Source organism: Anolis carolinensis, chromosome 4 (genome assembly GCF_035594765.1).
Source record: "Anolis carolinensis isolate JA03-04 chromosome 4, rAnoCar3.1.pri, whole genome shotgun sequence".
Lineage (NCBI taxonomy): Eukaryota > Metazoa > Chordata > Lepidosauria > Squamata > Dactyloidae > Anolis > Anolis carolinensis.
In genome coordinates this window covers 248,767,882-248,795,409 of record NC_085844.1, presented here as the reverse complement: position 1 = coordinate 248,795,409, position 27,528 = coordinate 248,767,882, and the positions used below count along the sequence as shown (strand labels likewise).

The 27,528-nt window shown below is 40.8% G+C and overlaps 1 protein-coding gene across 4 annotated transcripts in view; it reads left to right on the top strand.

Moving 5' to 3' along the window:
* LOC100562306 (sodium-dependent lysophosphatidylcholine symporter 1) overlaps positions 1 to 27,245 on the top strand; it is a 43,687-nt gene extending 16,442 nt beyond the window's left edge. For 2 of the 4 annotated variants that reach the window (XM_062979128.1, XM_016996664.2), the window contains exons 5-14: positions 2,901 to 2,979; positions 4,586 to 4,740; positions 6,917 to 7,007; positions 7,685 to 7,806; positions 9,349 to 9,432; positions 13,625 to 13,708; positions 14,014 to 14,126; positions 16,481 to 16,624; positions 17,141 to 17,309; positions 17,558 to 27,245. In XM_062979128.1, coding sequence (XP_062835198.1) covers positions 2,901 to 2,979; positions 4,586 to 4,740; positions 6,917 to 7,007; positions 7,685 to 7,806; positions 9,349 to 9,432; positions 13,625 to 13,708; positions 14,014 to 14,126; positions 16,481 to 16,624; positions 17,141 to 17,309; positions 17,558 to 17,662 — 1,146 coding nt within the window. In that variant the 3' untranslated portion in view covers positions 17,663 to 27,245. Of the gene's footprint in view, positions 1 to 2,900; positions 2,980 to 4,585; positions 4,741 to 6,916; positions 7,008 to 7,684; positions 7,807 to 9,348; positions 9,433 to 13,624; positions 13,709 to 14,013; positions 14,127 to 14,560; positions 16,625 to 17,140; positions 17,310 to 17,553 lie in introns of those variants that run through there. The other 2 variants (XM_016996665.2, XM_062979129.1) reach the window with 2 other exon arrangements.
* Positions 27,246 to 27,528: the final 283 nt, after the last annotated feature.

Genomic DNA, 27,528 nt, shown 5'->3' with positions numbered 1-27,528 from the left:
AAAGTCCTTGGCCTGCACTTGAACACAATCGGCACTGACCAAATCCCCACTTGCCAGCTGCAGAAGGCCACCTGACTGGGATCTGCATGCATTATTCGCAAATACATCACATAGTCCTAGACACTTGGGAAGTGTCCGACGTGTGATCCAATACAACAGCCAGCAGAGTATCTGCTGTAGACTTATCTTGTTGTGCTTCAAATAATAACAGTAATAATGACGACTTTATTTTTCTATCCCGCCACCCTCTCCCCACAGGGACTCAGAGCGGCATACACAGGGCCAAGCCCAAAAACAAATAATAGCCAAAATAAAATACATATGAAATAGCAAACCTCCCCCAGGTAGGTTGTACCCTTCCAAGGCATTTCAGTATGTCTCCCAATATCCAACAATTGCCCACCTATGATATAAATGCCTCCCTGCAATATGAGGATAACACCAGCCTACTCTACAGGGCTGTTGTACCAACGGGACTGCTTGCAAGAAGTGCTTTCAGGGATCAAAAATGCTATGGTACATAAGCCACTCATTCAATGCAAGAGGTCAATAACACTATGTGACAAAATTTGAAAAAAAAATCTGTTCCTGGTTTGAAAGTGTTATTTCTTCTTTAATTATGCTGTACTTACTTTGAAAGCTGTTGTCCTACTTCAGAAACTTCATTTTTGTGGCTGAGTTGGTTAAGATTGTATGAGAGATTCATTGAAAAACTAGAGCAAAATGTGCTGCTCCAGGATGTCCCTCCTGCAAAAAAAAATGAAGTTTTGGCAGTTTAATAAACTTTCCCCATGTTCTTATGATAGACCCAATTAGGAAATGACATTTATAACCCAGGGACAAAAATCGTGTTACATAGTGTAATTACACCAAATGTAGGAAATCACTCAACAGCTGTTATTCAACCATCAGCAGAAAGGACTCCGCTGGGAGACATTTCTTAAAAGGCCAGCTCAGCCAAAACTGCAAGTTTTAACATGTTAAGTATAGTATCAGGTTTTCCTTTCATTCGCATACAAAGCCTCTCCTTGATTATATATAAAATACTTTTTCTATTTAATAGAAAATGGCTATATATTGTATATACGAGTTTGGGAACCTGGTGGTGCCCGGGTTATTAGCAGAAGGTATTGTTTTGGGATGTTTCTCACTTAATATCACTTAAGTTTGGTCCAGATCCCTCGTTGGCTGGGTTCAGTACTGTCTGGATAAGGGTGAACTACAATTCCCAGATTCCCAGGGCAATCACCCCCAAACCAGGCCCCTATGCACAATTGGCCATGTTGGGTCTGTGTGCCAAGTTTGGTCCAGATCCGTTGTCAGCTGAGTTCAGTGTTTTCTGGATACAGGTGAGCTATAACTCCCAAAATCAAGGTCTATTCCCATTAACCCCTACAGTATGTTCAGTTGGTCATGGGGCTTCTCTGGACCCAGTCCATTGTCGGTGGGGGTCACAGTATCAGTGAAGGTACTACAAGTCCCATTATCCGTGGCAAGTTTGGTCCAGATCCATTGTTAGTTGGGTTAACAGTACTCTCTGGATGTAGGTTAAGTACAACTCTTGTAAATCATGGTGAATTCTCCCCAAACCTCTTGTTCAGTTAACTGTGCACCATAGGAAAGGGTAGGAAAGGGTTAAGGGAGAGGCAGTGGGTGGCGTCATGCAAATTAAGGAACCCTGGGATATCCATTATGGTGGAAAAACAGAAGATCTAGGATGAAATTGTCCCTGCATGAAAGCCTTCACTTGGGTGGGGGGCAGAATGGTGTTTGTGGAGGACATGGAAAGGGTTTGGGCGACATATTCATGGTTTGGGTCACATGTTCATGGTGCTCACTATAACCTGCATGTCAGTGGAGGGAGGGCCATTGGTGTCTCCTGCGCAGTGGGAAGTATAGTTGTTTGTGGAGGCAGGAGGCTTTCTATGTGACTGGATATCTCCTCCACATACACACATACACATTTTTCACTTTTATTATGTGTATAGATGGATAGATAGATAGATGCATATAGATATTATATATTATACTAGCTGTGCCCGGCCACGCGTTGCTGTGGTGAAGTATGATGGTATGGGAAATAAAGTCTTGAGGAATTGGTGGTAGTTAAGGTCAAGGGTAAAGGTTTTCCCCTGACATTAAGTCCATTATAAATGGGTTATATAGCTGTGTGGAAGGGCCTTGAGTCTACACTGCCATATAATCCAGTTAAAATCAGATAATCTGTATTTTATAGGCAGTGTGGAAGAGGCCTAAGTGAGGCCTAACTCTGCCTGTCCCCTGGGCTGAGTGGGTTGCTAGGAGACCAAGTGGGCAGAGCTTAGCCTTCTAACTGGCAGCAATTGGATAAAAATAATTCTTCCTCTCCCTCTAATTAGGACTTTATTTTTGTTTTCTTTTTGTTGTATGGAGGCATGGATGAGGGGTTGTGCTGCCAAGTTTAGTGTTTCTGGGATGTGTAGTTTTGTTGTTTTGTCCTAGGCTAAAATTTCATTACCTTTTTATATTTATAGATACAGTATTGGCATTGTGGATGCTGTATAGTGTCACACTATGATTTGTATCTACTTGTAATACTAGAGAGTGTTTTGCACTGGCCAGATCTGTTCCAAATTAGTTTAAACCCGAGACATACAGAGATGTAGATCTTTATCTTTAGTGGAGTATTCATTTTTCTCTCTGTTCTTTGTTTTTGGCCCAGCTTTTAGCTTCTTTCCTTGGCTAGCAGTATAGCAGTATTGTGCAACAGTATGATGTTTGGGCAGCATCACATGCAAACATTGTTGAACATCCAAAAGCAAGAATTTCACAGGAATTAGGTTCCAGAACGGGCTGGATGTCTCTCTTCGGGTTCCACCGTCTGATGGGTCTCTTTCCAACTTTGCTCTTCTCTCCTTCAGTGCTATCATGTTCCTTATTCCTCGTTGACCATGTTCCTCGGGGGCAGCCAGGCAGACCGGGACTCGGCTACATCCTACCGTAAGTCTCTTTGCATAGATGTTATGCTGTGATGAAGCCCATGCGCTATGTTCTTGGCACCTCTGATTAAAGTATGGGGAAGAATGATCAGCCCAGGGATCAAATTCCTATTTGGAATGAGACTGGAGTGGCCAATTCCAGCCCTGGAAAAATAAATTAGGAGCATTTTCCCATGTGCTGAAAGGGAAGACATTGCTTTTGAACATGCACGCTTAAGATCAGCTCCAATGCAACAGGTATGCAAGCAGAGTTCTCGCTCCGTGCAGCATTTTTTGGTCTGCAAATCATAACTGTGCAACAGCAGACAGACTCCTTATTCCCTGCAAAGTTTCTTTGCCTGCACAAAGCTTCTGTTCCATGCAACAGCTTTCTGGGCTGCAAATAAAAAACTCCTATTCCATGCAAAACTATATCTGTTTGGAAAAGCAGGCTCTTGCTAGAATGACAGCACTCTAATTGCATCATGCAAAAGGCATTTGAGTGTTTCCCTCCCTCAACATCTCTCATTCCATGAATCGCATTCCAGGAGTAGAATTCTGTCCACACCTAGAGTGGGAAGAAACCCAAAGGGCCATTCAGTCCAACTCCCTTCTGCCAGGGAGAAAGACACAATCCAAGCCCTCCCAACAGATGGCCCTCCAGCCTTTTGGAGGGGACAGGATTCTGGTGTCTAATAGAATTAGTATCATAGAAGGAGCCCCCGGTGGTGTAGTGGGTTAAAGCCATGTGGCCTGAAGGTTGGGTTGCTGACCTGAAGGATGCCAGGTTCGAATCCAACCTGGGGAGAGCTGAGATGAGCTCCCTCTATCAGCTCCAGCTGCAAAGGCAAAGGCAGCCACATGGACATAAAAGGAGGATCAAAGAGATACCTGGGAAGAGAGGTTTTTTTTATATATATCATGGGTCAGCCCATGAAATTCCACTGATTTTAACACATAGCATTGGGATCTGAATTTGAATAAAAGTTCTGTTTTATTCTTGTTGACTGGGACATGAGAGAAGCCTCCCACAAGGATGGTAAAAAACATCAAAACATCCGGGCTTCCCCTGGGCCACATCCTTGCAGATGGCCAATTCTCTCACACCAGAATTGACTTGCAATTTCTCAAGTCGCTCCTGATATGAAAAAAATATATCATAGAAATATAGAAACATGAGTCTGGAAGAGACCATCAGGGTCCTCCAGGGCAACCTCTACTTGATATGTAGGAACACACAATCCAAGCCCTCCTAGCAGATAGCCATCTAGTCTCTGTCTAAAAGCCTTCAGAGAAGGCGACTCCACCAGGCTCTTTACTTTCTCTTCTCCAGACTGAACATGTGTAACTCTCAAAGCCAGTACTCAGAGGGATTCATGGCTTACATACCTTCTAGCTGGTCAATATCTCTCCTGAAGGGATGCAGGATTCATAGAATCCCAAAATCCTAGAAATGGAAGAGACCCCAAGGGCTGCTCCTCAGAGGGATTCCTGGTTCCCAGATCTTTGATCATAGTATTTTCCTGTTTTGGGACACTTCCAGCTGGCCTGTATCCTCCTTGAATTGTGGTACCTGAAATTGGATATAGGATTCCTCTCCTCTTTGTGTGTTTTTGTGGTCCTGGCAGGGATGGCTGTCGAAGTGCTGAGCACACTGGTGGGGTCCAGCATCCAGGGCCAAATTGTGGGCGGCCACCATGCCGTCATGCGCAAAGGCTGCAGTGTGGAGAACGGCACCCTTGGAAACAACACCACGCTGCTCCTGGAGAACCTAGAGAATACAGTAAGAGCTGTCTGTTATTTTACCACTCCCAGAATCCCCTTGGCGGTGTGCGTACTGGCAGCAATGGGGTGGAAGCAAGGCACAATGACAGCATTTATATAGTAATATAATAATAAAACTTTATTTAGTTCTTCCCTCCAATAAGACTCCTGCCCTACATGAATTGCTCTTTCGGTCTCCAAATTCCTAATGTTGCAGCAGTCTTAATATAATAGCACATTATGCCACATTACAGCTTTAGCACCCTTTATTTGGAATTCTGAAATGCTCCCAAATTGTCCAGATGTGTGGCTGAGTTACTGACTCCTTTGCTTTCTCATGGTTCCATGTTCACAAGCTTTGTGCCATGCACAAAATAATTAAAATTATTATGTGCAGATGCCAGCAGACTTACTGTATATACTCGAGTATAAGCCTAGTTTTTTAGCCCTTTTTTTAAGACTGAAAAAGCCCCCCTCGGCTTATACTCGGATGAGGGTCCTGGTTGGCTTATATTTGGGTCAGCTTATACTCGAGAATATATGGTACATTTATTATTTTTCTCTATTATTATTGGTATTATTACATTTATTATTTTTCTCTATTATTGTTGCTACTATTACATTTATTTTACTCTATTATTATTATTATTATTATTATTATTACATTTATTATTTCACTCTGATCTTATTATTATTGTATTTATTATTTTACTCTATTATTACATGCATTATTTTACTCTATTATTATTAAAAGGATGCATAAGCACATTTACATTGCAGAAGATGAGAATAATGATTTGATCAGAGTTGGACAGTCTTATCTTAAATTTGAGCTTTATGTAAATATTCAAAAACATTTAACTTACTGATGCCTCAATTAATGTAATTTTATTGGTATCTATTTTTATTTCTGAAATTTACCACCCTCGGCTTATACTGGAGTCAATGTTTTCCCAGTTTTTTTGTGATAAAATTAGGTGCCTCAGCTTATATTCGGGTCAGCTTATACTCGAGTATATACAGTATGTATAAAATATATATGAAGCATAAAATAATTTTGTGTTTAGTCACAGGTCCCATCTCTTATTAACCATGTAACACGATTTTTGTTCCTGGGTTATAAATGTAATTTCCTAACTGGTGCGATCATAAAAACTATGGGAAATGTTTATACAGCTGCAAAAAACTTTCTTTTTTTGGGACATCATGTAGCACATTTGGCTATAGTTTTTCAATGAATATCTTATGAAGTCTCAAACAATTCAACTTAGTTTGTGCCAGACACGAAAACAAAGTTTCTGGAATATAATAACTACTTTTAAAGTAAGTAACACATAGTCAAACAGGAAATAACACTTTCAAACCCGGAACAGAAAATGTTGCAAATTTTGTTACATAGTGTTATGTATGTACAGTATGTATATACAGTAGAGTCTCACTTTTCCAACATAAATGGGCCGGCAGAACGTTGGATAAGCGAATATGTTGGATAATAAGGAGAGATTAAGGAAAAGCCTATTACACATCAAATTAGGTTATGCTTTTACAAATGAAGCACCAAAACATCATGTTTTACAACTAATTTGACAGAAAAAGCAGTTCAATACGCAGTAATGTTATGTTGTAATTACTGTATTTACGAATTTAGCACCAAAATATCACGATGTATTGAAAACATTGACTACAAAAATGCGTTGGATAATCCAGAACGTTGAATAAGCGAGTGTTGGATAAGTGAGACTCTACTGTACAAATATTCCAGAATCCAAAGCAAATTTGAAATCCAAAAAAAATCTGGTTCCTAGCATTTTGGATAAAGGATTAATTATATACATATGTGAAATCAATCATACAGTTGATAGGGTTCCCAAAGGTCATTTAGTCCAGCTCAGGGAAATGTGGGAATCTATGGCTAAAATGGCCCTGATGGCTGGTTCTGTAACCTCTATGTATTAAAAGTGGTTAGATTAGGGAGAGCAAAACTTCCCCTTCTTCTTTCATGCTGCAAATTCTTAATGGTTTCACTTGGTGAAACAAGCTCAAAAGCCAAGGAGTTCTGAGATCAGATCTCTTTCTGCCCAAGTTTTAGGTCAGAGTCTGACTTCTCTAACCAAGCAGAAAAGAGAAGGAAATTATCTGCTTCTCACCTGCTTGGAAATTAACCCTTTCTGTGTCATTTTGCACCCGTTTTCCAGCGCAGGGCCTACCTGGTTGCCTCCTTTGTGCTCAGCTCAATGTATTGCTTCTCCTGCTTCGTCCTCGTCTTAGGAGTGAAAGAACATCCAGGTAAACCTTTCATCCATTCGTTCGTCTGCTTTTTTTCATATTTTAAAAGCCTTAGTGTCATTATTCTAACACAGGCCTGGGCCAACTTTGGCCCTCCAGGTGTTTTGGACTTCAACTCCCAAAATTCCTAACAGCCGATAGGCTGTTAGGAATTGTGGGAGTTGGAGTCCAAAACACCTGGAGGGCCGAAGTTGGCCCAGGCCTGTTCTAACATTTAGGAAACAGATCACAACATGTGCAGGGATTTTATCCTAAAGGATATGCACTTGGGAAGCAGATGTGGTTTCACTCTAGCAACATGATGATCGGTATCTGCTACAAGCATTTACTATGGTGGTAAAGTGGAAGCTCTGCTCCAGATTTTAGTCTGAACTTTAAAGTAGCTGACCAAGGTGCTGGACCTGTTTTGGGGATAGGGTTGTACACCTTGGATAGGTACTTAAAAGTCTACCTTCCACCCCTGGTTACTGTTTACAGTAGCCAAGGAATTTTGATTGTTATCCTCCCAAAAAGTAGCACTTTCAAGCCTTAGCTTTAAATAATAAATAGCAGTTATTTCAAGCTACACATAACCCTATAATTATTGTTTTTCAAAACATTTGGGAAGGAACTGTAGAGATGGACAAGAGTTCTGGATCCATATTGCTCTTCCTGACTTTCCTCTCCTTCTTCTCCAGATCCATCCAGCTCTTTGGAGAAAACCAGGCTCTCTTTCTTTGGCAATCTGCGCATGCTCCTGGGCCATAGACCTTACAACCGCCTCCTCTGTGGGTTCTTGTTTGCTTCGCTAGCTTTCCAGGTGAATGCCTCTCCTTCCATGGGTTGAGATGGAAGCACAGCACAACAGGATCCTAGAGTAGGAAGGGACCCCCAAGGAACATTGAGTCCAACCTCACTCTGCCAGGCAGGAAGATACAATCAAAGCACTCCCGACGGATGGCCATCATGAACATTCCATCAGCCATATATCTCATTGACAAGCAGCTCTTAACTATCAGGAAATTCTCCAACGTAGAATACGCGCTGTCAATGCTTGTTTCCCATTCTTTATTCAGTCCAAAATACATTGGGCAGACCATCTATCTGTTTTGCAGGCGGTCCCATGTTTTGTCTTTAACATCTCCCAAAAATCTAGAATTAGTTTCAGCATCCGTGCAATGGTACATCCAATCTTGCTTTAATTCATACTTCAGAGGAGCTATCCAAGGTAATACAGTAGAGTCTCACTTATCCAACATAAACGGGCTGGCAGAATGTTGGATAAGCGAATATGTTGGATAATAAGGAGGCATTAAGGAAAAGCCTATTAAACATCAAATTAGGTTATGATTTTACAAATGAAGCACCAAAACATCATGTTAGACAACAAATCTGGCAGAAAAAGTAGTTCAATACACAGTAATGCTATGTAGTAATTACTGTATTTATGAATTTAGCACCAAAATATCATGATATATTGAAAACATTGACTACAAAAATGTGTTGGATAAGCGAGTGTTGGATAAGTGAGACTCTACTGTAATAATAATAATAAAACTTTATTTATAACCTGCTTCCATCTCTCCGAGGGGACTCGGAGCGGTTCACATGGGGACCAAGCCTGATCAACAGATAAAACAATACAACAGCATATATAATTAAAACAACAACAGTAAAATAACATTCATAAAATACATAGCAAGCATCAGGACTAAACGGCAGGGCTATTAAGAAATTACAGGGAAGGCAAGCATGTGCAAAAACGCAAGGCAATGAGATTCAGGAATAGGGTAAGTGCTGAGGGTTAGGGCAGTAAATAGTTAAGTACTGACTCCCATGCACCAGCCTTGGATAAAGTTCGGACTAAAACTCATTATGGGTAAGAGCCACCACATGCTTGTCTTAATATCTGGGGACTCTTCACTACACAGTTATAGCAGTATGCTTCCACTTTAACTGTCATGGCAACTATCTGGGATTCTTAGTTTAAGAAATGGCCTTTCACAGCTAAGAAACTCTAGTGTTCTAAGACTACAAATTCTAGTATTTTATGAGATGCAGCCTTGTTAGCTAAATATGAATTTATAGTGCTGGAATTATCAGGAAGGGGGGCTAAGATTCAATTTTTTTCTTGCAAACTAAAACTTCACGCTACACAGTAACAACAACAGCAAGTACCGTACCTTTAAAAGTTGTTAAATAAACACTATGGATCCATGGCAACCTCCTAGGATTCGCAGTTTGGGGAGGAAGGGTTTCATTGCTGTATCTACCAGTATCTCTACATGTTTTTGGGATTCTTGTGAATATTTACTGCTCTTTGCAAGGCATAAACTGATCCTCTTTCCTTTGCCCCTGACAGCTGATCCAGGGAATCTTTGCCCTCTTCTGCACTCATGTGTCTGGACTGGCTGGGCGGTTCCAGCACCTTGTGCTTATCATGTTGGTAAGTGTCACCTCCTTTTTCCTACCATGAACCCTATAAAGGCAGTGCACCATGGGTGTTGTAGTAGGAAGCAACGAAACCTGTGCAAAGTGATCAGTGCAAAAGAAGGAGATGGCAGGCAAGGCATTCAGTCACCTGCATCAACAGGTTCCTCATCCAAGGACAAGGGGTGCATCTACACTGGAGAATTAATGCAGTTTGGCTCCACTTGAACTGCTATGGTTCAATGCTATGGATTCCTGGGTGTCGTCATTTGGTGAGGCACCACCACTTTGTAGCAGAGGACACAAAAGACCTTGCAAAACGACAACTCCCAGGATTCTGTAGCATTAAGTCATGGCAGTTCAGGCCCCATCTACACTACCATATAAAATCCAGATTATATGGCAGTGTAGTCTCATATAATCCACATTATCTGCTTTGATCATCAGGATTATATGCAGGGCCAGGCCTAGGTAATTTTCAAGTGTAGGCGAACAGAATTTTGGCACCCTCCCCCGCAACCAATCACTGAAAAATAAAAGCGTTGGATAAGCAAAAATGTTGGATAATGAGGGATTAAGGAAAAGCCTATTAAACATCAAATTAAGCACCAAAACATCATTTTTACAACAAATCAACAGAAAAAAGCAGTTTGATACATGGTAATGTTATGAAGGAATTACTATATTTGCGAATTTAGCACCAAACATTGAACAGGGATATAGGGCAGTGTGGACTTGAACAGGGATATAGGGCAGTGTGGACTTAGATAACCCAGTTCAAAGCAGATATTGTGGGTTATCCTGCCTTGATATTCTGGGTTATATGACTGTAGAATTAATGCAGTTTGACACCACTTTAACCTCCATGGCTCAATGCTATAGAATCCTGAGTGTTGTAGTTTTACAAGGCCATAGGCTTCTGTGCCAAAGAGCACTGGTTTACACCAGATTACAACTCCTAGGATTCAAGTGAGATTGAACTGCATTAATTCTATAGTGTAGATGCACCCCAAACAAGACTTGTGCCAATAGCAAGACTGTGAGAGATCCACAATCTCGAAATATCCATATTTGGGCAGGCTTTAACAAGGAAATGCAATCTTCAAGATAGCTTAAACTGAAAAAGTGCACAGGATCTAACCTTAGGTGCATCTACACTGCAGAATTAATGCAGTTTGACAACATTTTAACTGCTATAACTAATTGCTGTGGAAACCTGGGAGTTTGTTGAGGCACCAGCACTATTTGGCCGAGAAAGCTTAAAACTTTGTCAAACTACAAGTCCCAAGATTAGCAGTTACAGAGATGTTAAACTGGGTTAATCTTACAGTGTAGATTTACCCCAACTCATGAGAACATGAACTGGGGAGAAATGTATAGGATTTCTCTTAAATAGGGAAGAGGGAGGTTTGTTTAATATTTTCCTCCCCTTTTAATATTACCAGAATTGTGCAACACTCCAAGTCTGAAATTATTGTATACGTTTTGCATGCAACTGTATCAAAATAGAAGGATAAAACAGGAAGCTATTGTTTCAAAATGAATGAAAAGCCAAATACAACAAACAAAGCCTTCTTTCTCCCTCATTCTATTCAATGACAGGTCAAAAGCCAAAGCGATAGACAGATGTTTGTATAATTTCCCCGTTATGCAATTGCAGGGTGGTTTAAAAAACATTTAAGTGATCGTAACAAAATGAACGTAATATATCATTTTATAGGTGTCGAAAGCTATCATGGCTGGAATCATTGGGTTGCTGTGAGTTTTCCAGGCTGTATGACCATGTTCCAGAAGCATTCCCTCCTGATGTTTTGCCCACATCTATGGCAGGCATCCTCTAGAGGTGTGAGGTCTGTTGGAAACTTGGAAAAGTGGGGTTTATATATCTGTGGAAAGTCCAGGTTGGGAGAAAGAACTCTTGTCTGTCTGAGACAGGTGTGAATGTTGCAGCTGATCACCTTGATTAGCCTTATTAGCCAACAAAGGATTCCTTCAGGCAAGAAGAAGCCAGGCTTTGAATCTACAAGGCCATTAAAGGCTAATCAAGGTGGCCAATTGCAACATTCACACTTACCTCTAATAGGCAAAAGTTCTTTCTCCCACCTTGAACATTCCACAGATATATAACCCCCACTTTCCCAAGTTGCCTGCCATAGATGCAGGCAAAACGTCAGGAGAGGATGCTTCTGGAACATGGCCATACAGCCCAGAAAACTCACAGCAACCCAATTTTATAGGTTGCCATTATTGTGTAACAAGCTAGTTTACTTGTGTCATAATCTTGGGATTCTCCCTAAATCAGCATAATAGTAATAAATAATAATAATAATAATAATAATAATAATAATAATAATAATAACCAGTACAAGAAAGCCACACTACAAACTAGAGCTGACAGCTGGCACAACAAAACATTGCATGGAAAGTTCCTTGACAAAATTGAAGGAAAAGCTGATAAGGAGAAGACCTGGCTCTGGCTCACGAATGGGACCCTGAAGAAGGAGACAGAAGCAGCCCAGGAGCAAGACATCAGAACAAAGGCAATTGAGGCCAAGATCGAAAAATCAGCTGATGACCCAAAATGCAGACTGTGCAAGGAAACTGAGGAAACCATTGATCATATCCTCAGCTGCTGTAAGAAAATCGCACAGACAGACTACAAACAGAGGCACAACTATGTGGCCCAAATGATTCATTGGAACTTATGCCTCAAGTACCACCTCCCAGCAGCAAAGAACTGGTGGGATCACAAACCTGCAAAAGTATTGGAAAATGAGCACACAAAGATACTGTGGGACTTCCGAATCCAGACTGACAAAGTTCTGGAACACAACACACCAGACATCACAGTTGTGGAAAAGAAAAAGGTTTGGATCATTGATGTTGCCATCCCAGGTGACAGTCGCATTGACGAAAAACAACAGGAAAAACTCAGCCGCTATCAGGACCTCAAGATTGAACTTCAAAGACTCTGGCAGAAACTAGTACAGGTGGTCCCAGTGGTGATGGGATCTCAGCCGGCATTTGGAAATAATAGACATTGACAAAATTACGATCTGCCAGCTGCAAAAGACCACCCTGCTGGGATCTGCGTGCATCATCCGAAAATACATCACACAGTCCTAGACACTTGGGAAGTGTTCGACTTGTGATTTTGTGATATGAAATCCAGCATGTCTATCTTGTTTGCTGTGTCATAATAAAATAAAATAAAATAAATAATAATAATAATATCAATCATAACAATAACTATTACTATTATTATATTGTCCACCCCCCGTCCCCAAGGCTTGAGGAATAATAATAATAGTTTTATTTTTTACTCACTTCTTCCCAAGGTTTGAGGCGAGAAACAACACTGTTAAAATACTTAAATAAAAACATAAGACCATTTAAAGACATATATTAAACTAGACACATAAGATTAAAGCACATTAAAATAATTTGTACCCATAAAATTGTAACTGCAAAACTAGAACTCTCTGGCAGAGGATTCCAAGTACTTTGTCAAATTACAAATCTCAGGATTCTAGAGGCTGAGCCCACAGTAGTTAATAATCAAGCTATTGTGAAAGTTTTGTGCTGACACACCAAGGCTCTTTAGCATATATCCCCTATATATCCCGAAAAACTACAAGTCCCAGGACTTAATGAAGTCACAGCAGTTAACGTGGAATCAAGGTATCACTAGTGTAACATCATAAAGCATTGATAAAGATTATTATTATAATAGCCTGTGGGTCCAACCTTTAGAATCGTGGAATTTATAGTTTGGCAAAGTACTTAGAAATTGTCTGATCGGAGTACTAGCTCCTTCTCTTCCCTTGTTCATATCCTGCTTGTTTGCCTTGATCAGGACCCAAAGTGTAACCTTCTGAACCTTAGCAGAAAATTAAATGACAACTCCCAGGATTCTGGAGAAGGTAGCCAATGAGCCATCCATGTTAAAGGGGTATCAAAGCACAATAATAGTGCAATGTGGACACAGCCTTAGGCCCCTTCTATGCTGCCATATAATCCAAATTATCAAAGCAGATAGTCCACATTATTGTCTTTGAACTGGATTATTTGACTCTACGCTGCCATATAATCCAGTTCAAAGCAGAAAATCTGGATTTTATATAACAGTGTAGAAGGGGGCTGAGACTCATTGTAATGAATTGATTACTGAGATTTGGATAGTGAGTTTTTTATTCTGGTGCCTCCAGGTGGTCACCTGCCTCTCCGTCCGCTTTTGGCAGTGCTTTTTGGGAAAGTTTGGGAAGAAGACAGCTGTCTTTGTCGGCCTGTCGGTGAGCATCCCTCAAAAGGGCATGTTTGAGATTAAATACTTCTTTTAGGGCACATCGACACTGCATAATGAATGTAGCTCGATTTTGATGCTACTTTGATTGCCATGACTCAATGCTACGGAAGCCTGGGAGCTGTAGTTTCAGAGGGTCTTTTCCTTTTCTGTCAAAGAGTGGTGGTGCTCACCAAACAACAAAGTCCAGGATTGCATTGAGCCATGGCACTGAAAGTGGTGTCAAGATGCATTCATCCCACAGTGTAGATTCGTCCCTAGCCAGCGTTTTCTCGCCTCTCTCGTCTGCTGCAGCCAATCATCCCGTCCCTTGTTGTTATCTCAGCCGGGAGCTACAGTTTCCTGCTCTACGTCTTCCTGGTCGCCATGGCAGGAAGCAGTCTGGCTGTTCTGTACTTGTTGCCATGGTGAGTGGAAGGGAAGTCCTGAACAATTGTAGGTTCATACGGGGTGGGTGAAGGATATGCACCCATATTTCCTGCAAGATCACATACACACACAGCAGTCACGGATAGAGGCATTTGAGTGGGTAAAGCACTTATATAGATTGAGCATCCCTTATCCAAAATGCTTGAAACCATAAGTATTTTGGATTTCAGATTCCAACCCCCCCACCACACACACATACACACATACCAGATTTTGGAATGTGTGCATTTATGTAATGTAAATATCTTGGATATGGGACCCAAGTCTGAAAACGAAATTCTTCCTTCCTTCCTTCCGTCCTTCCTTCCTTCCTTCCTTCCTTCCTTCCTTCCTTCCTTCCTTCCTTCCTTCCTTCCTTCTATAATAATAATAATAATAATAATAATAATAATAATAATAATACAAAATCCAGCATGTCTATCTTGTTTGCTGTGTCAATAATAATAATAATAATAATAATAATAATAATAATAATAATAATAATAATAATATAGCTGATGACCCAAAATGCAGACTGTGCAAGGAAACCGACAAAACCATTGATCATCTCCTCAGCTGCTGTAAGAAAAACGCACAGACAGACTACAAACAGAGGCACAACTATGTGGCTCAAATGATTCATGGAACTTGTGTCTCAAGTACCACCTCCCAGCAGAAAAGAACTGGTGGGACCACAAACCTGCAAAAGTATTGGAAAATGAGCACGCAAAGATACTATGGGACTTCCGAATCCAGACTGACAAAGTTCTGGAACACAACACACCAGACCTCACAGTTGTGGGGAAAAAAAACAGTTTGGATCATTGATGTCGCCATCCCAGGTGACAGTCGCATTGACGAAAAACAACAGGAAAAACTCAGCCGCTATCAGGACCTCAAGATTGAACTTCAAAGACTCTGGCAGAAACCAGTGCAGGTGGTCCCAGTGGTGATCGGCACATTGGGTGCCGTGCCAAAAGATCTCAACCGGCATTTGGAAACAATAGACATTGACAAAATTATGATCTGACAACTGCAAAAGGTCACTCTACTGGGATCTGCACGCATCATCCGAAAATACATCACACAGTCCTAGACACTTGGGAAGTGTTCGACTTGTGATTTTGTGATACGAAATCCAGCATATCTATCTTGTTTGCTGTATCATAATAAAATAATAATAATAATACTTTATTTTTCTATCCCGCCACCATCTCCCCAGAGGGACTAGGGGCGGCTAACATGGGGCGGAGACAACACAGAACAAAGAATAACAAATTAAAACACATATCAATAACTAAAAACAATAGTACGACAGTCAAGTAAACGAATCAGTTAAAAACATACCATGTAATAAAACATAAAATGACCAAGCAAGTTAAGGCAATGATATTAACTTCACCACTATGGATAAAAGGGTACGATAGCAAGAAATCCTTCCTTCCTTCCTTCCTTCCTTCCTTCCTTCCTTCCTTCCTTCCTTCCTTCCTTCCTTCCTTCCTTCCTTCCTTCGTTCTCTCTTTCCTCTCCCTTCCTTCCTGTCCCTTCTATGTAAATATCACCTAAGAGCAGTCTATCTGCTTCACTCCCTTTCTTTCCCAGTCACATGCCAGAGGGCCACTTCACCTAGCCACAGCCAATCCATTTCATTCCCTTTCTTTCCTTCTACTCTGGGGTTCAAAAGAAGTGTTTTCTTTTTCTCTTTCTAGTGCAAATTCTACAATTATTTTAAGTTAGATCATGAAAGAAATGTGTGGCAAGTTTGGTCAAGCTCTATCAAGCTATGGGGGAGCATTTGTGGTACCAACAAACAAACCGTGACTTTAATAGATATTTGTCATAATTTGGTGCATGAAACAAAGTTTGTGTACATTGAAGGCAAAGGAGTCACTATTTCAGCCACTCAGTGGGAGACGCAAGGAGAGGCGGGTAAAAAAAAATTATTGTTATTGTCATTATACAGCACTGTATCCTGTCTGATCTTTGATGCTAAGCAGGGTCATACCTGGTTGGTATTTGGATAGGAGACCTTAAACAAATCCAGGTGCTGTAGACTGTATTTTCAGGGAAGGAACTGGCCAAGCTAGTTCTTTGGGGATTCCTTGCCTAGGAAAACCCTATGAAATGAATGAGATTACCATAAATTGACTTGAAGGCAAAGAAAATCTGAACTTTTCTCCAAACATTGCAGACTAGATCTTCCAGGGCATAGAAAAAGATCTCACTCCCAGACAGCTCTGCTATGAGATTTACAGCTGTTCCGATTTGGCAAAGGCAGTCCCAAAAATTTCTCTACATTCACTTCTTCAGTTAGTTTGTTGTGTGTGTAAAATTGTGGGTCTCTTTTCCCCAGGTCCATGCTTCCAGATGCGGTGGATGATTTCAAGCTGAGGAACCCATCTTGCCTTGACCCTGAACCTCTTTTTTATTCGTTTTACGTTTTCATCAACAAGTTCGCAGGCGGACTTTCTCTTGGCATTTCCACCATGAGCTTACAGCAAGTTTCTATCGCTTTTTTCTCCCTCTATGTAGACAAATGTCATTCCCTGCCTCTCGAAAAGACCCATTTGGGTGTCCTGCAACTGTGTTGGACTTCACTATCCAGAAGTCTGGGATTTGCAGCTTCCTGAAGTTCGTGTTCTTCGGCCACATTGAACTAACCAGGCCTGGGCAAACTTCGACCCTCCCTCCAGGTGTTTTGGACTTCAGCTCCCACAATTCCTAACAGCTGGTAGGAGTTGAAGTTCAAAACACTTGGAGGGAGAGTCGAAGTTTGCCCATGCCTGGTGTAGATGTACCCTTAGTAGACCACAAGCTAGACAGGAGTCAATCGTGCCATGTAGCAGCTAAAAACCCAATGAGATTCGGTGTCAGTCTATTCTGCGATGCTCAGATCTTACTTGGAGCCATCGCAATTGAAATGGTGTCAAAGTGCATTAATTCTATAGTGTAGATGCACCCACTCCATCTTTCCTAGCCAGCCTCAAAACCTAACTCCTTTTGGATCCTTCAGCTTTGCAGGTTACAGAGCCGCTGACTGCATTCCCAGCCCTGGAGTCGTGCTCACACTGCGGATCCTCATGGGCCCCGTTCCCATCGCTCTGTTGCTTCTTGCCATGGCTGTGTTCTCTTCCTACCCCATCAATGAAGAGAGGAGGAAAGAGATGAAAAGGGAAAAGGAGGTATGTGGATACCAAGGAGACATACGTACATGGAACAGTATGAGTTAGGGTGCAGCAAGTTACACTATGGAATTAATGCAGACCACTTGATCTGCCATGCTCCAGAATAAGGAACAGGCAGATTATGTTGAGCCATGGCAGTTAAAGTGGTGTCAAACTGCATTAATTCTACAGTGTAACTGCACCCAGGGATTCTGATCCTTTCCGACTTCATACTCACGGCTTCTCTTTCTCTTTTTTGAAGCAAGCATCAACTTGGAATGAACACACAGAATCAAAAGCAATGTAATCTCCAAAGAGAAGAAAGATGCCCTTGTCTTCTGGCTGGGAAGGAGAAATCTGGACCATTATGACTCTGCCTTGCCAGAGATTTTAGCACTACATGAGACAATACCTCTTGCAATCAAAAAAACCTCTTAACTTGGAAGGAGATACCAAAGATCTGGATTCCACAAGGCTCACTGTATTTTGGAGAGCTCTCATATGGGGTCAAGCTTCTCCTTGCTGTGCTGAGGATATAAGAAGCTGCTGTGTTCAAGGAGAGCTTTATCACACCAGTTTGTCGTTCTGCAGCAATTGCGTTATTTCAACAAATGGACGACAGCTCTTGCCTTTTGCTATTCTAATCAGAGGAGGGGATTATTTCCTTTTTGATGAGAGTTAAGGTACAGTATTGACACTGACCTGTGGATAAAGCAATCAATCAAAACTTTTATGATCCAAAGACTCAATTGCTCAGCAATAAAAGGTGCACAACTGCAAACAGATACCTAAACTGATAAATCAACACAAGTTTTTTTGGGTTGATTTATGACTGATTTCCAAACCTATAGACAAGTATATAGGGTAGTTGCTGGGAAATATACATAGAAGGGTATAGTTGCATCCACGTGCTCCTGATGGACTTGCCATAGGCAACTGGTTGGCCAATGTGAACATAAATGTTGGATTATAGTCCTTTGGTCTGATCCAACATGGTTCTTCTTAGAGAGAGCATCAGGCCAAGGAAGGGTGGCTGAATATATAGGATGTTTTGTCTTGGAAGAGAGAAAATGATGGTCCATAGGCTGGTAGTAGTCCCTGAACCTTCAGCTTTTGGTCTTTGGAGAAAGAACATTATCTCTGTCCCTAAGCCTTGTGAACCCACAATGTTTTCCCTTCTTTGTCTCCTCTTATTTCCTGAGTGTTTTGTGTAACATTATGTAACACGATTTTTGTTCCTGTGCTATAAATGTCATTTCTTAATTAAGTCTATCATAAAAACATGGACAATGTTTATTAAAATGCAAAAACTCTGTCTTTGTGGGAGGGACATCCTGCAGCACATTTTTATATAGCTTTTCAATGAATATCTCATAGAGTCTTAATCAATTCAACCTAGTTTGTAGCAGCCACAAAAAATGAAGTTTCTGGAGTATAACAACTACAGTAGAGTCTCACTTAGCCAACACTCGTTTATCCAATGTTCTGGATTTCCAACACTTTTTTGTAGTCAATGGTTTCAATACATCGTATTATTTTGATACTAAATTCATAAATACAGTAATTACTACATAGCATTATTGTGTATTGAACTACTTTTTTCTGTCAAATTTGTTGTATAACATGATGTTTTGGTGCTTAATTTGTAAAATCATAACTTAATTTGACGTTTATAAGGCTTTTCCTTAATCTCTCCTTATTATCCAACATATTTGCTTATCCGACGTTCTGCCGGCCCGTTTATGTTGGATAAGTGAGACTCTACTGTACTTTGAAAGTAAGTACTGTACTGCACAATTAAACAGGAAATAACACTTTCAAACCAGGAACAGATTTTTTCAAATTTTGTTACATAGTGTATTGTAGTAGATTTGGAAATACAGACAAAACATTTATCTGTAGCCATTAGCCGTTATTTCAGTGCAATAAAAAAGATTGAATATAACTACAAACATGTATTTTGATACAGGAAAATATTGGGTCCACCCCTAAAGTGATGAATGAAATTGTTTCATTTTTGAAACTCAATTGTTTTGAAATTGAGTTTTAGGTCTGACAGCTGAATATGTAAACCCGAGGAAGCATTCAACTTATTCCTAAATTTGTTTTTTGTGTAAACATAAGCCAAAAAGGCAGATTTACATTGATAGGTAGACATAAAGGGGAGCATTGCTTGGATAGTTTTTCCTGCTATTGACATCTATATATCTATCAGTCCTACCCAAAAGTCACTTGGTTCACAGATTCAAATTTCATACATTGAGTTTCAATAAAATATTTATACTCTCATGTAGACTTAAAAAAAATTAAAGGAAGGATGTTTTAACATCTTATGCTATCATTTTCTTCCACAGTTATCTAATATAAAGGGATTTTTATGATGTTAAGAATTTTTTTTATCTGAAACAGAAGAATAGAAAAGCAGGTGTAAAGTGTATTGAAGCAAAGAAGATAGAATAAGTTAAGAAATGGAAAATAGTAAGTCCTATGTAATACTTCCTGTCAACAAGAAAATAAAAAAGAGGGAGTTGGTGACAAGGATAACAGGATCCCCAATGATATCCAAGGGATCCTGAAAAGTTAATCTCCCAGAAATAAGATATGACTGACTGACTCTCCCTCCCCCTCCCCCCCCCTCTCTCTATGCACACACACACACACACACACACACACACACACACACATACATATACATACAGTGGAGTCTCACTCATCCAAAATAAACGGGCCAGCAGAACATTGCATAAGCAAAAATGTTGGATAATAAGGTGGGATTAAGGAAAGCCTATTAAACATCAAGTTACATTATGATTTTACAAATTAAGCACCAAAACATCATGTTTTACAGAAAGTCTGCAACTTGTTTGGGAGTGTGGCTGCACTTGTGGTGTTGTTGGGTGTGTTGGCCCACTGAGTGTTGCTGCCTAGAGAAGCAGCTGTGGATCTGGGCAGGAGGCCGTTGGATAATACGCAATGTTGGATATGCAAAAATTGGATAAGCAAGACTCTCTCTCTCTCTCTTTCTCTCTGTGTGTGTGTGTGTGTGTGTGTGTGTGTGTGTGTGTGATTATGAAGAGGACAGGCCAGGAAAAAAAAAGATTTTTGAGGTTTTTCACAGGACCCCTACAATGCTTTTGGGGAACCCTAGGGTTCTGCAGAACAGTTTGGGAATTGCTGCTTTGCCACTATGTGAACTGAATCAAAGGATCCCAGTGAAAGTGAAAACCCCACATTGTTTTAAACACCTCTATATCAATTTCTAGGTCCTCCAGTACATTATGGCCAACTTCCACTGGAGGTTGACCATAGGACTGCATTGGAGGAGTTAAGAGACTGCTAGAAAGATCATTTTAATGAAATCCGTGAATGATCCAAATTGCAATGGTTGAACACATGTGGAGAGCTGCCTGTGCACCTCTTAAGAGATTAAATTGCTTTATCCTTAAAGATTCCAGCATCCCACATTCCCAACATCCTCCAGCTTGTGAAGCTACTCCCACTAATATCTTTCCTGCCCCTTGGCAACGAAAACTCATACTTGTGTCTATTTTGGTATCTGCTCCTGCAGTTGCCATGCAGACCGATAGCTTTGCCTGCATTTTAGCTCGATATTGAGCCGATCAAGATGGTGAGTCAACTGGTGGAGAACTGGAGAAATTGTAATTGGATTGCACCTTGCTGAGTATAATTTGCAATGCTTGCCCAATGAGCCAAGTTGAACTTGTTAGGGAAAAAAGCTCTGGGGGGCTGGTGAGCTATAAAGCAAACCTATATCTGGTGCCATCTCTTATTTTTGCAACATGGAAATTAAATGTAGCTGCAGTCCAATGCTTTGCTTACCTGGGAGAAGAAGAAAAGATTAATATTCTGTACAGGCAGTCCCCAAGTTTCGAACAAGATAGGTTTTGTAGGTTTGTTCTTTAGTTGAATTGGTATGTAAGTGTAACTCCAACCATACATATACATACAGTAGAGTCTCACTTATCCAAGCTAAACGGGCCGGCAGAAGCTTGGATAAGCAAATATCTTGGCTAATAAGGAGGGATTAAGGAAGAGCCTATTAAACATCAAATTAGGTTATGATTTTACAAATTAAGCACCAATACTTCATGTTATACAACAAATTTGACAGAAAACGTAGTTCAATACGCAGTAATATTATGTTGTAATTACTGTATTTACGAATTTAGCACCAAAATATCATGATATATTGAAAACATTGACTACAAAAATGGCCTGGATTATCCAGAGGCTTGGATAAGCGAGGCTTGGATGAGTGAGACTCTACTGTACATACATATATTATTTAGCTTTGGAAGGGTTAACACCCCTATGGTGTTTGTTTTGCTGTGCCCCTGTTCAGAAGATTTCACCTCACTTTCTGTCCTGTGAGAATTGGATTTTGAGAAATTTGGCTTGTTGCGGAAACAAGGATTGGTGAGAAAGCTTCAGTGGAGACGTGAATTTCCTTCTCAAGGGGAAGATTCCTCTCACTTCCTGTTGTCTCACCCCTGTTCTTAACTATGAATCATTTGTAAGTCAGATCTTTGTAACTCGGGGACTGTCTGTATTGTGTGTTTTCCCAGGGTTAGCAGTTTTGTTAGTCTGGCATGTATGGGATGTGCTTGTGATAGTGTGTGCTTTGCTTGGATTATGTGTTTGAGTGTGTATTTCAGGATACGAGGAGTAGGAGAGCCATTATATCTGTGTATTTTAACCATCTTTGTATGTACACTCATTTTTTGAGTAACTCCACTGTGCCATCTGTGCAATGGGTATTTTGTAGTGTTTTACAGAGACAACCCTCCACTTTGGCATTTCAAGCTCAGCCTCCACTTTTGCCTTGTTTTATATTCTGTTTCTTGACCCAAGGGTGCATCTACTACACTGTAGATTAGATGCCGTTTGACACTTTAGCTTCCATGGCTCTTATGTCATGGAATCATGGGAGTTACAGTTTTCAAGGTCTTTAACCTTCACTACCAAAGAGTGCAGGTGCCTTACCAAACTACAAACCCCAGGATTCCATATTATTGAGCCATGACAGTCAATGTGGATACAAACTGCATTCATGGATGTTTGCATTTTTAAAAATGCTGTCAGATATTTGAAATTATATGCTGTATTACGTACTCTACATTGAAGATGCTCTGTATCATATATCATTTAATACTGAATGTTACCATTTTCTATCACAAGCTGATAAGAGCAGATGCTTTGAAAGGGGGAAAAATCAATAAAATAACATTTTTTTAAAAGTACTACTCAAAAGCAGCTTTCACCAAACTGAAGTCCTCTGGATATGCTAATCTGCAATCCCAATAGAGTTTCTTGGATGATGGGAATGGTAGTCCAGTCTGTCCAAAGTGTTAAGATGCTGGGAAAGTTACTCCAAAGTGCTCTATTAATATGAACATTGCAAACTATTCCCAGCTCTTTGCTTTTTGGATTTTTGCACTTTATATGTAGAGATTTCCGCCCTTCCTTGAGGAAGGTCTAAGGTTTTGCTGCTGGGCTGAAAAATGGAACCAGAGCCATATAGCCATAAACTACAAGGGCCATCCAGTCCGACCCCATTCTTCCATTCAAGACACAATCTGAGCCCTCCTGACAGATTAAAGGCTTAGAGGCATCTTATTCCATTCTCAAATAGCTCCGACCATCAGGAACGTCTTCCAAATGTTTAAGTGGAATCTGTTCTCTGCAATTTGAATCCATGGCTCCATTGTGTCCTAGTCTTTAGAGTGAGCAGAAGACAAACTGCCCCCCTCCTCAATAGGGCATCCTCCCAAATATTCAAAATGGCTCTCATTTCCCTTCTTAGTCTTCTTTTCTCCAAGCTAAACATACCAAGCTCCCCATGCCACTCCTTAGTGGGCTTGGCTTCTAAACGTTTGACCTTTTTGGTGGTCTTTCTCCATCTTCTTCTTGCTTTCCCCAGAACTGGACACAGAGCTATTACAGGATTCCAGGTGAAGCCTGACTAAAGCAGAAGACAGTGGGGCTATGACTTTCCTCGATCTAGACTCGATCCTCCTTATGGATGTAGAAAGAAAGACTGAACTCCCTTTGGCCACCTGAGGCCAGAAGTCTCCACCAATGGCTGAGTGGGCTGCGAACATCTTGTACGTTCTTTTTGATCAATTTATTCATTCCTCTATTCTATGCACCAGGTTGTTTTCCACCCCCGGACGCTAAAGGGGATGGTTTTTTGGTGCTAGGGAATCAAAAGCTGTTGTTATTCCATCCTGCTAAAAGCTCAGCGATAGATGTAATTTGTATTCTTGTACATTTCACGACGTGGGTTGGAACAGCAATGAGTTTCAAGCTGTGCTTTCTACTTCGGCACTTGACTCTATGCTTGCTTTTTTCTCTTACTTGGAAAAAATTCTGACTTTGATTTCAACTGACAAGCAGTGACTTTTCTTTTGTATGAATTGGAAAGCAATGCTGGTGTTCTATTTCTCACCTTGTCCTTATTCTCTACAGCAAGGAACATACATACCTTTTCTGCTTCTCCCAAGAATAGGGGTAGGTCAGTTAACCAAGGATGCATCTATACTGTAGAATTAATGCACTTAACCAGCACATCAGCTACCATAGCTCCAGGGAGCTGTAGTTTCACAAGATATTGAGCTCTCTATGCCAAACGGTGTTGGTGCTTCACAAACAACTGGTGTGTCTACAGAGTAGAATTTACGCAGTTTGACCTCACTTCAACTGCTATGGCTCAATGCTATGGGGTCATGTGAATGATCGTTTTACAAGGTCTTTAGGCTTCTCTACCAAAGAGTGCTGGTGCCTGACAAAACTACAACCCTTATGAACCCATAGCACTACTCACAGAAAAGAATTATTTTTGAATCTGGAGTATCATTCAAAATTGGACTGAGCTGAAAATCTTCACATATTATGAAGCTAATAATATTAAGCAACAAAATTTGAAAGTGTTACTCCTGTTTAATATTGCGGTCCTTACTTGGAAAGTAGTTGTTATACTCCAGAAATGTCATTTTTGTGGCTGCCACAAGCTAGGTTGAATTGGTTGAGACTCAATGATATAGTCATTGAAAAGCTATAGCAAATGTGCTATAGCAGGATGTTCCTCCCGTAAAGACAAAGTTTTTGTAGTTTAATAAACTTTTTCCATTTTTTAAATGAAAGAACCAATTAGAAAATTATATTTATAACATAGGAACAAAAATCATGTTACATAGTGTAATCTTCAGTTATGAATTATGTTGGGTTGTATTGAGGCATTGTGACCTTACTTATTTCTCCTTAATGTTGACATCTTGCCCCCAAGTTTTACAATTTGTGAGAGTTATATAGAGAAATCAGACCCCCCCCAAATTATGAAATGTATAATGAAATGTTTAAAATGGAAGCTGCCACTTTATCAGACCCAGCAAGCATGCATTTGTGCCTCACCTCAGCCATTGTTATGAATTGTCATTGAAATATTGCCTGGGCGCACCCAAGACCCCTTCCCTTTAATTTCCACCCCCCCTCCCCCAGAAAGACCTGGGAGACAAGGAGAAACTAGTCCCCAAGTTACAAACATCCATCTTACGAACGACTCTTTGCTCAATACGGGGGTGAGACAACAGGAAGTGCAAGAAATCTGCCCCTTGGAAGAAAGGGAAAGCAACTGTTATTATCATGGGGAAAAGGTGTTTCAATTGAAGCTTTCTCGCCAATTTCTCACACTGGCCTCCAACTGACAAAGAGTTCTTCTCTCACCCTGGACTTTCCACAGTTATATAAACCTTCCTTGGTTAGTTTCTCCATACCTCACAACCTCTGAGGATGCCTGCCATAGATGTGGGCGAAACGTCAGGAGAGAATACTTCTAGAACATGGCAATACAGCCCGGAAAACATACAACAACCCTCTCACCAATCCTTGTTTCCCCAAAAACCCTAATCTTTATTGTGTTCACATCAAGTTCATCATAGACCAGGCATGGGCAAACTTGGGTCCTCCAGGTGTTTTGGACTTCAACTCCCACAATTCCTAACAGCCTACCAGCTGTTAGGAATTGTGAGAGTTGAAATCCAAAACATGTGGAGGGCCTAAATTTGCCCATGCCCGTAAAAGACTCATTACCTGGCATTGTACCACATTCCTTTTAGATTGCGCTCAAGGGTGGACCATTGGACGAACTGACACTTCAAATGTTCCAACCAGAGAAGATGTCTGATGGAGTCCTGAGCCGCTCAAGATGCGGATCCAAGCTGGACAGTTCTTGAATTAATAGTGCAAGTATCTTGAACGGCTGACAAATGAGATATAAATAAGTTGCTGTAATTTTTTCAGGCTGTATGGCATTATTTCCTGACTTTTGCCTGCATCTTTGGCTGACATCCCTAAGAGGTTTGTTCAGACGTCTGTTGGAAACGAGGCAAGTAGAGTGTATATATATCTGTGGAATGTCCAGGACGGGAGAAAGAAGCAAGTGTAAATATTGCAAATGGCCAGCATGATTAGCATTAAGTGGTTTTGCAGTGTTGTTGCCTGGAGGTATCCTTTGTTTGGGTAGTGTTAACTGGCACTTGATTGTTTGCTGTCTGAATTTCCCTGTTACTGAGTGGTGTTCCTGATTTACTGTCTTGATTCTGGTGTTTTGCTTTTAAAAAAAATATTGATAACCAAATTTTGTTCAGGAAACCATGAAAATGAACAAAATCTGGTTACCAGTATTAAAAAACACCTAATGAACACCACTCATCAACAGAGGACTTTAAGATAGCGAACGATCAAGTGTCAGTCAACATCTCTGAAACAGAGGATGCTTCCAGGCAACAACATTGATTGACTTTGTAGCTGGCAAGGCTACTCAATGCTAACCATGCCTGCCAATTACAACATTCACATTTGCTTCATAGAGATAATGGTTCTTCCTCCTACCCTGGACATGATTGCACAGATATATATACACACACACTCTACTGGCCTCATTTCCAACAGACCTCTGAACAAATCTCCAAGGATGCTTGCTACAGGTACAGGCAAAATGTCAGGAGAGATTGCAACTGGAACATGGCCATACAGCTCAAAAAACTCACAGCAACACAGTGATTTCAGCCACAAAAGCCTTCAATGAAATATAAATTTTGTGTATTTTCAATTGGGGTATGCAGGTTCTTTGGTACCAGAGTGATTTCTTAGCTGACATCCTCTCTGGCCATTAAGAACAAACCTCTGCTTTGTCTGCATCCGATTCGGCCTTCTGGGAAGCTAGGCATGCCAGGCCTTTGTACCCATGGTTTAAAACGCTAAAATCACTCAATGCGATGGATCTCCGAGTCCTGCTCCTAATTGAAGTCAGCATGCTGCTCAGTCGTTTAGTCGTCTCCGACTCTTCGTGACCTCACAGACCAGTCCACGCCAGAGCTCCTTGTTGGCTGTCACCGTCCCCAGTTCCTTCAAGGTCAAGAAGTCAGCATAATTGTCCAGTTTCTGGAACTTCTTCTCTATTCCTGAATCAGGATTTTCTTATTTCAAATAAGTATTCAAGGTTTACGATGCCAAGCTTGTTGGCGGTTTCCACATTAGATGTTTTTGGTTGACTCCGCTCTGTAGAATTGATGTGGTTTGACACCACTTTTGAAGGGATCATAAGCCAGAAAATAGTAAACTTTTCCTATGTAGCTTTGCCTCTGCATATGCCCCTCCCTTCCTATGAGCTGGTGCCTTTCTCCAGAAAGTTCCAAGTTAGCTTGAAATCAACAAGTGAGGTCACAGGTATCATTTATGCCAAGTGGGTGTGGAAGGTGAGGAAGACCCTCAGCCATTGGTCAATTTTAGATAAGCCAAAGGTATAGAGTCTTTGTTTATTGCGACATGCTTTTGTGACGGCCATTTGCATGATACAGCCCTCTGGGGTATGTATGGCTGTCGCCTTCTCACAGCTGTGGTGAAAATAAACTTTGCTTTTTCCATCTCTCACGAGACTGGGTTTTCTGCCTGATTTCCCTCCTGAGCCAGGACCCTTTGAAGGCAATTGTCTTACACTTTAACTGCCATGTCAAGCTTGTTTGCCATTTCCACATGTTTTTGGCTGGTGCCACGCTGTAGAATTGATGCGGTTTGACACCGCTTTGACTGCCATGTTAAACTTTGTGGTTTCCACGTTTTTGATTGGCTCTGCACTGTACAATTGATGTGGTTTGACACCATGTTAAGCCATGTTAAACTTGTTTGTGGTTCCCATGTTTTTGGTTGGCTCCGCACT